General features: G+C 37.2%; 1 protein-coding gene across 2 annotated transcripts in view; it reads left to right on the forward strand.

Moving 5' to 3' along the window:
* Positions 1 to 13,555, forward strand: part of SLC25A12 (solute carrier family 25 member 12) — a 90,684-nt gene that overhangs the window by 29,491 nt on the left and 47,638 nt on the right. For both annotated transcript variants that reach the window (XM_060152647.1, XM_060152648.1), the window contains exon 5: positions 7,814 to 7,953. In XM_060152647.1, the coding sequence (XP_060008630.1) occupies positions 7,814 to 7,953 (140 nt within the window). The remainder of the gene's footprint in view (positions 1 to 7,813; positions 7,954 to 13,555) is intronic.

The following is a 13,555-nucleotide window of genomic DNA, read 5'->3' on the forward strand; positions in this document are numbered from 1 at the left end:
GGTGTAAAATTATCTTGTTCTGGGCCAGCCTGGGCAACATTTTTTATGAAACAGACTGAACAACGTGGAGTAATCATCTCATACCTTCAGGAATTTTTGGGTAGAGAGTTCAGAGCTTCTCTGGAGCATCTTTGGAAAATTGCTGCTATGTCATTTTAACACCTAAGAATGGAACGGAAGGAGGGAGTTAAGGCAAGAATAGTTAGCATTCTCTGAACCCCCATTTTAGATTTTTGGTTTTAGGCAACAAGGCTAGAATATTAAAGTTGCCATTTGAATTGGATGTAGAAATCAATTTAAATCCTTTGGTAGGCACATAATCTAGCACATTGTGGATGTCTCAAAGCATACAAGCTAGGATTTCTATCTATAGCCATGTATTAGTTTTTTGAAGAGGCTTACTTGCAGAAATTAGTATGTGTTTAGTAAGAGTATCAGCTAATTTTTTCCTGCAAGAGGCTTTTCAATAAAAATAATGTAGTGTTATCAAGGACCTAGAGCACTCCTCCCTTTTTTTTTTTAATATTTGGATTTTTTTTATTGTGGTAAAACAACACCTAACATAAACCTTAGCATCTTAACCATTTGTAAGCGTACAGTTCAGTAGTGTTAAGTATATTCACACTGTAATGAAACAGATCTCCAGAACTTTTTCATCTTGTAAACCTCAACTTGAACTCCTTTAGTGGTGTGAATTGGAATCAATATGTGGTAGGGAAACTCTTGAAAATCAGGCTTCCCCTGAGCCACAATGCTAAATATTTATTCACTGTAGTGTTGGTTATAAAACAAATATCCTCTAGTTAAACCCAGAGGAAGATGTATCGCTGCTATGGTGAGAATGGTGAGAAAATACAGGTATTTGAAAGGACCAGTGCGCCTTTGCTGTCATCTTAGTGGGCACATGTTCTAGCTTGGCATTGATTGTTTCCTTCTTTCTGCCCACTGACCCAGTTGTCTTCTGTTATCAGAAGATTTTCCCAAATAAATACCTATGCAGAGCTCTTCAGGTGTCTGTGTTTATCTTGGCATTCTCTCTGCTTTGGAGCAAGCTCTGGCCATTCTGCCTCCTAAAGAATGTTGATTTTCCTCAGAAACACCCAGATTTTATAGTTTAAAGCATAAAGCCTTTATCATCTCATCATTCAGCATTAACCCTGTACTGCTGAGAATGCTGCATTTTCTATTTTCAGTAAGTATCACACATGCTCATATACCTTATTTCCAAATGTGATGCACAGATGCTTGGGAAATAACTTGATATAAATATCTGCCTTAGTGACAGTATACCCGTGCTTCTGTCATGTGTCCATTTCTTAAGAATTAGATTTCCCAAAACCAAATTCTATTTTTTTTGGTCCCCTTTACCTTGGTATCCTGATTCTTTGGGCCTCCTCCATTTGATTGCTTTTTCCAATTTCTATTTTAAAAATAAGTCACTCAAGTCAGTTTATTCAACAGACTAACAATAGAGACTCATGCCATTGTTGATTAGCAGATTAAAATGTGTAGGAAGTAGCTGAATGGTTTATACACACATTATTTCATGCAAATGAAAGCTTGTAGTTATTAGACTCCAACTTTAGCGTTTTATAGATCTCTTGTTTTTCCCTCAGACTACGATTTATGAGTTAAAATTTCAAGAAAATATAATTAGGATTAAAAGCAGAACAAATCAGTTTTAGTTTTTATAGCACCTGTTCTGAACTGAAGAGCATATAAACCCTCCAGAATCCTTCATTCTGCTGCTCCATAATCTAGAGTTAGGAAGATTCTTATGGAATGAGAAAAAATTGAGCTCCCTTTCGACATTGTTCCTGTGGTCCCTGGCTAACTGGATGGTTCTCTTGAGGGTGCTAACCTATTTGCTGGGGACCTTGACCATTTCCCCTCCCTGCCCTACATCCCAAATTCTGAGGATTCATTTTTAGACAAACTTTCTTAACAAAAATGAAATCATAATGAAGGAGAGAAATTTTAATTTTATATTCTTAAGAAAAGAAGAAAAGCATTGAAACTGTTACAGATGCCATTTAACAAAATTTCTAAGGCCCACTCATTTCAGGCTGTATTCGAGACTACAGAATTTCAACATAAGGAAATAATTAACTTGGAGTTTGTTTTAATAGGATTTTGGATCTATGATAAAGGTCAGTTTTCATGTTTGTACTCACTTAATAAAATGAATTGTGCTTATGTATTTATAGACGTATGTTTAGGTAAAAGGAAAATTTAGATCCATTCTAACTCTAAATCCTTTTCACCAGATGGCCTTATGTTTTCTAGTTTGGAGCTTATTTAAAGTATAGATTTTTCTTGTGCACGTCAGGAGAGAAAGGCGGGAGAGAATATTGGATGCAAGGTGTAATGGAGTGGGGAAAGACTATTACGCCGTCAGTATATCTCATGGACTATGACGATGATGTTATCTGTGTACTTGTGTATATTCTCATCTATGCTTTTTTTTTAGATATGCTTTTTATACACATCAAATTGTGTATTTAAATTGTGTGTATCTTTGCAAATATTTATATATATCAGTATTGAACAACATTTACTTGAATGCTGGACAAGTTTTTTTTTTTTTTAATTAGAGATACCTCTGCTCTGGGCGAGAGGACTTACATTGAGACCTTGGTCATCCATTTTAGAATGTACAAGCTCAAGAGAGGGTTTTGGAGTTTTTAAAAGAGTGAATAAAATCATCAGTTGTTTCTTCTTTGGTGTTCTTTTAGTAAAACTTCTAATGCATGCTGTGGATGATTACTTAATGGCTTGTATATCTGTTTCTGCCTGGTGGCATGAGCCTTATAGGGGCCATTGCATGACTGGTGTGTGCTAGATATTGTGTAAACTTGCCTTGGTCTCACTGTTGTCCACTAGTGTACTGGATATTCTGCTCAGTAGAATTAGATTGACGTACCCTAGATAACCAGCTATTCTACAGTGTGTTGTCAATAGTTGCCATGCATTTGTCCCAAGTTAAAAAAAAAAAAACAAAAACCCTATTGCTTTAACAAGGATGTAATCATTCTAAAAAAAACCCCCAACAACACTCTTACCTATTAACTAATAAATGTTACATATTCTAAATTTTCTATTAAAAATCTCATCAACATTGTGTTCCAAAGTGTTTGCCTGGGAATGGGAACTCTCTGAAGAAAACTTTTCCAGGGGCACATCTTTACCCCGACTGTAGAACCCTCAAAAAGTAGGGATTCCTTTTGATTTTGTACCGTGTTTGACCATCATTATGTATAACAAATAAAAATGTGTTCCATTTGTGCCTCTAAAACAGACTCTTTTTCCCTAAAGGGAATAATAATCTGATTGGGCTGTTTTAGGCATGACCACTGCTATTGTTAAAAAGAGTTAGGAGATGGAAGTCTAGATATGAAAAATGTCATATCCTCTCTCAGTGGAAACAAAGCTATAGACATGGTATAATACGAAATTCTAATGGTAATAAATGCCTAGTTTAACTTGGTAAGAATGAGAGCTTCACTTGGGTGTTCAAATTAAATCAGGAAGACTTTTTGAGACTCCTTTCAGGTATCGCAGAGAAGGTCACATTAATATTCAAGGCTATAGAGTAGGTTAGAATTTGAGGTAAAAAGAGAACATGGTTTTACTTGTTTTTATGCCATTTGGTGATAGATTGTTGAAGCATCTAACTTCTATAGTAATAGATGCTCTTTAAATGTAAACTCATTTTTCCTGAGAAGTGGACCTTTACATATATTTGGCAGCAGGACTACTCTGTTGACTGATTGTACAGTAGTCCCTTTTGGAGGTAGGTAAAGGGTTAATAGAAATACTTTTCCCTCAGTAAAACAGAGGAGGTCACCCCAGAAACTAATGAGCCACCTGGAAATAGAACCCAGAAGTCTGGCCTGACATGCTGGGTTGGCTGGGACTTCTACAAGCTCCTGTTGTTGATCTTTTTGTTGTTGTTTGTTTTCCTTTTTTTTCTTTTTTAGTTTCTTAGTCGTTCCTCTTCTTTCCCCCCAAGTTTTCCCTCACTGAGAAACTCTTTACTTCTGCAAGTCTTGCCATTGTTTTTGTTCAGTTATACACAAGGATATTCATTGTTCCTGGCGGGAGTCCTTCTAAAAGCCTCTCTGACTTCACTTTAAGAACCGTGCAGGTGAAACTCAGCTATTAAGGACTTTTTTTTCCCCTGACAATAAAAATGTTTGATCTCAAGCCTATAAGTTGGAAGGAGTGGCTCCTGCTGGGCTGGAATCCTTGGAATCAGTATGTCGTTGGGCTGATGGTAGGTGGGCTGTGTCACAGGGCTGATGGCTTGTATACCTACAGGAGGAGTTCTCTGGCCACACCGTTGGTACAGCAGCTCCTTCCAGGCTCATTCATGGAACAGGCATGGCGGCAGTCTTGGAGAAGAGTGCCAGCCCCGGTCAGAGGTAATTTTGTACTGCAGAAAGGTGAACAAGACCAGTAGGAAGCTCCCATAAGGACCAGGGGAGGGATGAGGGTGGATGAGATGGGGAGACACAGTGTGGGCTGCTGGGGAAATTAAAACCTCTGTTAAGACATATTTACATAATATATATGCTTCGATGTATTTCATCTAGTGCAATCATCATAAGTGACTGATACAGCTAAACTGACTAATGTTATATGTCTGTGAACATTTTTACTTAATCACAGTTGTCACCATTACCTGCCCTCCTGACAACTCATTGTGCTCCTCTCCTTTAAGCAAAGGGAACATAATGACAGGCTACTTTTGTATCTGGCCCCATTTCCCTTTTCAGAGGAATTATAAACCATCTCTTTCATGAGCCCATGCTCTGCAGGAAGTGAAAAAGTGGTCTTTTGTTTTCTATATGTCAGAAAACAAATGGATTCCTATTTCCCCTTAGCAGTGCCAACCTAGTATAAAACACTCGATCATGATCTTGTTGCCAATAAGATGTGACTATCATATCCCTTTCATCCAAGCCAGAACTGTGGCCACTGAAATAGTACTCCTTGGAGAGCTAAAGACCCTTGTTTGCCACTGGAAAGACGGGATTCTCTCTGGGGGGAAACTTGCTATGTAGTTTCAGTTAGATATATTGGGTATATTTGAGATTATTGGTGCTCCCTTTCATGTCGTACAGAAGCTGATAAAACTGGGTAAGATAAGAAGATCATCAGCTCTTTGGGCTATTGCCTCACACAAGTATAAGCTCTCCAGTTCTGGAGCTTTTGTATAACTTTTTTTTTTTTAAATAAGCATATCCTGGTAAAAGTAAAGCAGTAATTATGAATTTGACTTCAAAACAATAGTTGTACTAATTATTTCTGTAAGCTTCCTGATTTAGCCTTAGGCAGTTGGTAGTGGAAATAATAACAGAAGGGAAGTGGAATATTGAGGTGCCAAAGTAGGTTTGAAATTTTGTAGCCTGTGACATGGCTAAAATAATTAAAAGTGTCTGGGGGTAGTTAATAAACAACAGCACATAATAATGGTCATGATAAAACCATATACAAAGCTGTCAACTGACTACTTTGGGTGAAGGGAGAAATGTTTAAACAAATATTCATGGAAAATGACACTTCTATATTTGGGGAAATTATTATGAGTAATTTAAGCCATCATTTTAATTGTTTCAAAGGTATTGTAAGATTTTATTTAAAGGTTGCTAAGTAGTTTACAAAATAGGATTTTAGTTAAAAGTTTTTATTTTAGAGCTATTTTTTGAATGTAAATTATACATTGTAATTTTGGTTTATAAATATCCTTTTTGTGATAATAGAAGACAATTTTCATGGTTCATTAAATTTTCATAAGTTTGAAAGCTTTTGAATCTTTGGCTTTATTTGATATAGTTTCGCACTTGAGATTCTGATATTTTCCAGTCATACAAAGGGAATTCAGTTTTATTCCACTGTTATATAAAACTTATTTAGGTAGCAATATGTATATTTCCTATCAAATAGTTGAGTTTTGGGAGTTGTGACCTTTAAAATACAGGTTATAAAATAACTCATTCCCTTTAATAATTTACCTTAATGTTACTTAAATATATGTAGTAATTTAAGTTATCCTAATATGCTTTCCATTAATTTCTTCATATTCCCTTAGTTTAACACTTAAAATAAGAAATCAAATTAATTAATTTGGAAAGAGAAGCAACTAATTAATTGAATTAGGAGGATCCTAAAAAAATCTTTGCTAAATGGCCATAATACTTTTAACTCTAAATAGTTTTTTGCCATCCTTATTATTTTAATTATTTTGTAAACTTTAACATATCTTACAACTTGTTGAAGTTTCATATAGATTCAAGGGTAATCCTTTGTGTTGGTTAGGATCCCATGACTTGCTGTATTGCATTAATTCTTTGCTTTCAGAAACAAAAACTCATATATTTAATTTGTGTTTATGGAAGATGAAAATAATTGACATGATTTGAAAACTCTGAAATACTGTTGCTATTTAGGCCAGAAATAAATGCTACATTCCATTTGAAAGAAAAGATGAGAATCCCATCTCCCCAGTGACATCCAATGCTGCCTTCCAACTGACTAATCACTGTGACCTATTCAGAGCTGTCATGTTGAGTCCAGACTGGTAGGATTTCCAGTTCAGGATTCTTACACTCCCTACTGCTCCCCCAGCATAGCAATGCTTTTATCAAAAAAAAAAAAAAAAAGTATATTAAAACTAAAGGGAATCCATTAAACCATTTACAATATGAGATTTATATCTTACTCAAAGAATTTGCAGAAATTAGATAAAATAGCATAGTTGGAGATTATAAAACATTAAGCTTGTATTTACTAATTCTTTAGTATAATTGATAGCTATAGATAGTAAAATCCTTTCACTAATATAATTGGCTTAAATTTGAAAATAATTTTGTTAAGACATCAGTAAAACGGGCTTCCTGCTTTCTTAACTTTGTTAACGATTTTTTTTTTTTTGGCATGAGCTTCTAAATTAGTCTATCCAGTCTATGCTTGTTAAAGTACCAGTCATTTGTGAATTGACTTTCATAGTAAGTGTAGAACGGTGTAAGAAAGTGAATGACTTTGTTAGTGCATGAAGACAAGCTGTCAGAGGGTTTTGGTTGTATATTACACAGTGTGACTGGTTCCTATCTAAAAGTTAGTATACTGTGTTTAGTCCTTCTTTACTTAAAAGTGAATCACTAATTTCACTTATCTTAAAATATTTTAATAGCTGAGACTAATAATCATGGTTTTTATGGGGATCTTGTAGCTTTGTGTCAAGACCATATTTTTGACAATATCAGAAGCTTTTAATAAGGTGCTTGCTGCTGAGCTAATGATATGCTTTTGATAGTATTTCTTATACCTATCTTCAATAGACATATTCAGGCTAGTGTGAATGTAATAATCAAGCCTCAATCAAGCCATACTTAGTATGACAAATATTGCATTATACTGTAATTTAGGTATTCATGCTTCTGATAAAGGGCTTAATTCGACTCCTTGAGGAACCGGGAAAACACTATTGATTTTATACTGGAATGCAAAGTAGCAGCCATTTATAATGCAAGATATAAATCACTTTCTAATTAAAATTAAATCAAGAGAAATTAAGAATCTCATGGCCTTATATGTAATGGTACACAATCTTAACTGTAAAATTATATTTTGTATCAATTGTGCTCCTGTGCATGGGTTTCTGAGCACAAAAAATTTTGCAGCTAATGTTAGTAGAAACAGATAATATTGACTTTTAAAATTTCTCTTAATTTCTTTCTGTAGGAACATTGCAGTGGACTAAACTACTTATTCCAGATATAATTTATTTATTTTTGTTTTCCCTTTCAAGAAAATGTCAAAGAAATTTTTGGGCAGACTACTATTCATCACCATATCCCTTTTAACTGGGACTGTGAATTTATCCGGCTGCATTTTGGGCATAATCGGAAGAAGCATCTTAACTACACAGAATTCACACAATTTCTTCAGGTGAGCTTAGTTTTTCATAACCAGCGTAAATATATACCATTCCTCCTCCATCTCCTTCCCTTTTAGCTTTATTAGTTTATTACAAAAAATAGCAATCCTCTGTGGCATTTCACCCCCATTTTTCATTTCTCACTCCCAGAGGCAACTTATTTAAATTCTCGTAATTGTTTCTTTCGGTGTTTACTTTCATAGCTTTAAATAATAAACATGTGCTGGCACTTGTACTTTTTAATTTTTCACTTTTAGGTATTTTTTATTTAATTTGAACTATGGAAGATTAGGAGCTAGCTTTTTCACCTTTCCCTCTCTATCACAGACTTGGACATTTTCTGTCCCCTCCCTCCATATAATTATGTCATGATTCTGCTTAGATCGGTAATCATATTTGAATCACCACAACTTTGTAAACACTGTGCATGACTAAAATGATTTTCTTAGCGATTCTAATTTTTATTATTTCATTTTCTGTATATTAATGCCAATTCATTCTCAGACTTGGCCTCAGTTACTAAAATCTCATTTTAATATGTTTAAAACAGAGTAGGTGTTTGGTCAATTTCATCCTCTTGGAGCAATCCAGGAGCTTGCTTTCTTTTTAAAAAAATTTGAGGTAAAGTTCAATTAACATAAAATTAACCATGTGAAAATGCACAATTTAGTACATTCACAGTGTTGTGCAACCACCAGCTCTAATTCTGAAACCTTTTCATTACCCCAGACGAAAACCCTGTACCAGTTAAACAGTCACACCCCATTCTTTTTTTTTTTTTTTTTTTTTGCTGTACGGGCCTCTCCCTGTTGTGGTCTCCACGGAGCACAGGCTCCGGACGCGCAGGCTCAGCGGACATGGCTCACGGGCCCAGCCGCTCCGCGGCATGTGGGATCTTCCTGGACCGGGGCACAAACCCACGTCCCCTGCATCGGCAGGCAGACGCTCAACCACTGTGCCACCAGGGAAGCCCTAACACCCCATTCTTGCCTTTCCTTAGCTCCAGTTTACTTTCTGTCTATGGATTTACCTATTCTGGATATTTCATATCAGTGGAATTATACAATATGAATTTTTGTGTCTGGCTTTTTCTTAGCATAGTGTTTTCAAGGATTATCTGTGTGTAGCATATATTAGTCCTTCATTCCTTTTTATGGCTGAATAATATTCCATTGTATGGATATATCATATTTTGTCTGTCCGTTCATTAGTTGATGGACGCTTGGGTTGTTCTTGCCTTTTGGCTGTTATGAATAGTGCTGCTATGAACATTGGTATACATGTATGCTTTTGAATACCTGTTTTCAAATCTTTTGAGTATATCCCTAAGGTGTGAGATTACTGGGTCATAACTTTTTAACTTTTTGAGGAACTGCCAGACTGTTTTCCACAGCCCCTACACCATTTTCCTGGAACTGTCTGATACTGGACTTTGTACTTACTACATAGCTGTCAGCTTGTGATCTCCCTTCACCTTCATCCTGGGGACTCCATCTGCTTTTCTGTTATGTTGAACCTCCCATTTACTGGATTTCATCTCTTCCTTTATTATGGTTTGCTTCCTCTTTTTTTAAAAAATATTTATTTGATCTATTTATTTATTTGGCTGTGTCGGGTCTTCGTTGCGGCACGTGGGATTTTTCATTGCGGCGCTCGTTGTGGTGTGCAGGCTTCTCTTTAGTTGTGGAATGTGGGTTTTCTTGCTCTAGTTGTGGCGCGCGGGGTCCAGAGTGCATGGGCTCTGTAGTCTGCGGCACATGGGCTCTCCGGCTGAGGCGCGCATGCTCAGTAGTTGCGGTGTGCGGGCTTCGTTGCCCCGTGGCATGTGGGATCTTAGTTCCCCGACCAGGGATTGAACCCACATCACCTGCATTGGAAGGCGGATTCTTTGCCACTGGACCACGAGGGAAGTCCCTGCTCCCTCTTTTTGGTAGAATACTTAATTCAGGGGCTTCCCAAGGAAAGTAAAATAATTTTTTTGTGAGACTTGATATATGAAAGCCTCTGCTCTATCATTACCTTTAGTTTGGCAGGGTATAGAATTTTAGTAATTTATTTTCCTCCTAATTTGAAAATATATCTCTTTTGTTTTCTAGCTTCCAGTGTTGCCACTGAGCAGTCCAATACCATTCTAATCTTTATTCTGTTTTGAAACTTTTTTTTTCCCCATTCTGGAGGGTTTTAAGATTTTTTTCTTTTCAGCATTTTGAAATTTCATGATGATATTCCTTGATGTGAGTTTATTTCTATTCATTGTGCTGAGCATTCAGGGGCTCTTTTAATTTGAAAGCTTATGTACTTCAATTCTTGAAAATATTCTTTCTACTTTTCTTCTATTTTTTTTCCTGTCTAGAACTAGTAAATATAATAAATGTATGATCCTTTAGTTTTCTTTTCTCTCCTGTTTTCCTTCTGAACCTTCTATTGTTTCTTTTGTTGTATCTCTAATTTTCAAGAGTTCTTTTTGGTTTTCTAAATATTTCTTTTAAAAATAGCATACTGTTCTTCTTTCATGGATGTAGTATTTTCTCTCACTTCTCCAAACATATTAGAGGCAGGGTTTTTTGTTTTTTTTTTTTTAATTTTCTTCTCCCTGCAAAGTGTCTGTTTCTGTCAAGTTACTTTCCTTCTCTTTGTTTGGGTCTCTCTTTTTCATGTTCGTAGCTCTTCTCCTATGTCTGATGGTTCTTGGTCCTCTGCTCATATTAAAATTAAGATTGAGGCTTATTGGGAGCTTTGGGTCCATGGCAGGATTTATTAACTGGACCTTACTGTAAAGTTCTCTGGCTGGGCTCTTTTTCCGGGGACTCTCTAATGCCTGTATGTTCAGGTCTTTTACTTTGGATTGGGGAATCAGAATAATGATTTAGCCACCCATCTGGAGTATTAGATCTGGCTTTTTTTTTTTTTTTTTTTTTTTGCGGTACGTGGGCCTCTCACTGTTGTGGCCTCTCCCGTTGCGGAGCACAGGCTCCGGACGCGCAGGCTCAGCGGCCATGGCTCACGGGCCCAGCCGCTCCGCGGCATGTGGGATCTTCCCGGAGCGGGGCATGAACCCATGTCCCCTGCATCGGCAGGTGGACTCTCAACCACTGCGCCACCAGAGAAGCCCTAGATCTGGCTTTTGATATTCTGGTTGCTGAGTAAGACAAAAGGGTTAGAGGTCTGCAACATTCAGTATGGAGATGGACTTTCATTTAATTACCTGTTTTCATCTGTGCCTGGTCTCCCTTAGTCCGGAGATCCTCTGTTAGACTCACCTAGTTGTCTTCCAGGGTTGGGAAAGGGCTAGTGGCCTGGTTGTGGTGGAGTATAGCAGGTAACTAATTGCTGTATAAACAGGCTTCCGTCTAAGCCTCCTGTTCTCAGTTCCACCTTCACCATTACTTCTGGGGGTACTAGTATAGCCAATTCACAAGTCTTTGGCAAATTGTGTCATGTACATTGGATTGCTTTTTTGCTTTCCTCACTTCTGGTTTTCTTGGGCCTGCTAAGCCAGTTGCCATTTGCTCTTTTGCCCTCTAATCTTTTTTTTGTAAATTTATTTATTTATGGGCGATTTGGGTCTTTATTGCTGCGCTTGGGCTTTCTCTACTTGTGGTGAGCAGGGGCTACTCTTCGTTGTGGTGTGTTGGCTTCTTGCGGCGGCTTCTCTTGTTGCAGAGCATGGGCTCTAGGTGTGCGGGCTTCAGTAGTTGTGGCACACGGGCCCAGTAGCTGTGGCTTGCGGGCTCTAGAGCGCAGGCTCAGTAGTTGTGGTGCACGGGCTTAGTTGCTCTGCGGCATGTGGGATCTTCCAGACCAGGGCTTGAACCCATGTCCCCTGCATTGGCAGGTGGATTCTTAACCACTACGCCACTGGGGAAGTCCCTCTAATCTTAAAAATGTAGTTGCTGTCTTCTTTTCTGTTCTCTTTGTCCTTGAGTTTCTGTATTGTTTTGTTTTTCATTCTTTAGTGTGATTTTTAGTGAAGAGTAGAGATTTGAAAGACAGCTGAGCTAAATGTACTAGTTCAGTCTCATCCAAAGCCACAGTATTTCTGAACCCCTGCTATTTTCATCTCATAGTTAGATGAGATGCATTTCTAAAAACACAAGATCTTTAGCTTTAACATAACTTCCTGTATTTACCCTTTCCCTCAGTTTCCCTTTCCCACCCTTTCAATCTAGAAGCAGATTTATTTTATCTTTTATTTATTAGAGTATTTTTATCTCTTTAGAATATCTTTATTTTATCTTTTATAGGTCCAGAGTATTGTTTTTTTCATTAGCGTGATCACAGTATCTATTCTACCATGATGTTTTGATTATACTACATAAATGGAGAGCTTTATATGCAGAACGTTTTTCCTTTGGTTGCTTCTTTTTTTTTTTTTTTTTTTTGTGGTACGTGGGCCTCTCTCACTGTTGTGGTCTCTCCCGTTGCGGAGCACAGGCTCCGGACGCGCAGGCTCAGCGGCCATGGCTCACGGGCCCAGCCGCTCCGCGGCATGTGGGATCTTCCCAGACCGGGGCACGAACCCATGTCCCCTGCATCGGCAGGTGGACTCTCAACCACTGCGCCACCAGGGAAGCCCTGGTTGCTTCTTTTTGAAGTCCTTAATTTTAATTTTTTATTTTGAAAGACTTCAAATATATTTAAAAATAGAATAGTATAATGAATCCCCATGTACCCATCAACTAGCTTCAACAATTATTAAATGTTGGCCAGTCTTTTTTTAATCTATACTCTCCACTCTGTTCCCTACTGGAGCATTTGGAAGCCAATCCCATACACTCTATAGTTTCATATGTGATACTTCAAATATATATCTTTAAAAGATACAGGGGAGTCCTTCAGCTGTTGACCTAATAGAAAATAGAAAATCTGTTCTTCCAGCATAACTCTTGCATTACTCTTGCAGTGAGGATTCTGCTTTTCTTCAGAATTAATGTCATTAATAAGGCTTAATCATGCCCATGGTTGCCACTGGATATTTCTGAGAGTCTAAGACGTGCATGGAAAAGACAAAGACATAACAAAGGCATAAATAGGGAGGAAAAAAAAGAGTGAGGAAGGGAAAGCCTATGTAAGATAGAGTGGAGCTGTGTGTGCTTCTGATGCTGCTTAGGAATATCCTTTTCTTGGAGAGCACTTTCAACCATATTTTAAGGTTGAAATAAAGGTAAAAAATTCCTGCTTCATTTGAAGGGTGATGTGGTTGGAGCTGAGGTGATAGAAAGTTGGAGTATGTTAGGGAGAATGACTAAAGTAGAAGAGGAGAAAATTTACAAATTGGAGATTGAACAACATGCTCCTAAGTAATCAATGGTTCATAGAAGGAATCAAAAGGAAAATCAAAAAATACCTTGAGACAAATGAAAATGGAAACACAGCATGCCAAAACTTAAAGGATGTAGCAAAAGCAGTTCTAAGAAGGAAGGTTATAGTGATAAACACCTACATTAAGAAAAAAGAAAAATCTCAAACAATCTACCTTTATACCTCAAGGAACTTGAAAGAGAATAAACTAATAAGCCCAAAGTCAGTAGAAGGAAATAACAAAGATCAAAGGAGAAATAAATGAAATAGAGACTAGAAAGACAGTAGAAAAGGTCAATAAAACCAAGAATG

This window comes from Lagenorhynchus albirostris, chromosome 6, assembly GCF_949774975.1.
Source record: "Lagenorhynchus albirostris chromosome 6, mLagAlb1.1, whole genome shotgun sequence".
In the NCBI taxonomy this organism is placed as follows: domain Eukaryota; kingdom Metazoa; phylum Chordata; class Mammalia; order Artiodactyla; family Delphinidae; genus Lagenorhynchus; species Lagenorhynchus albirostris.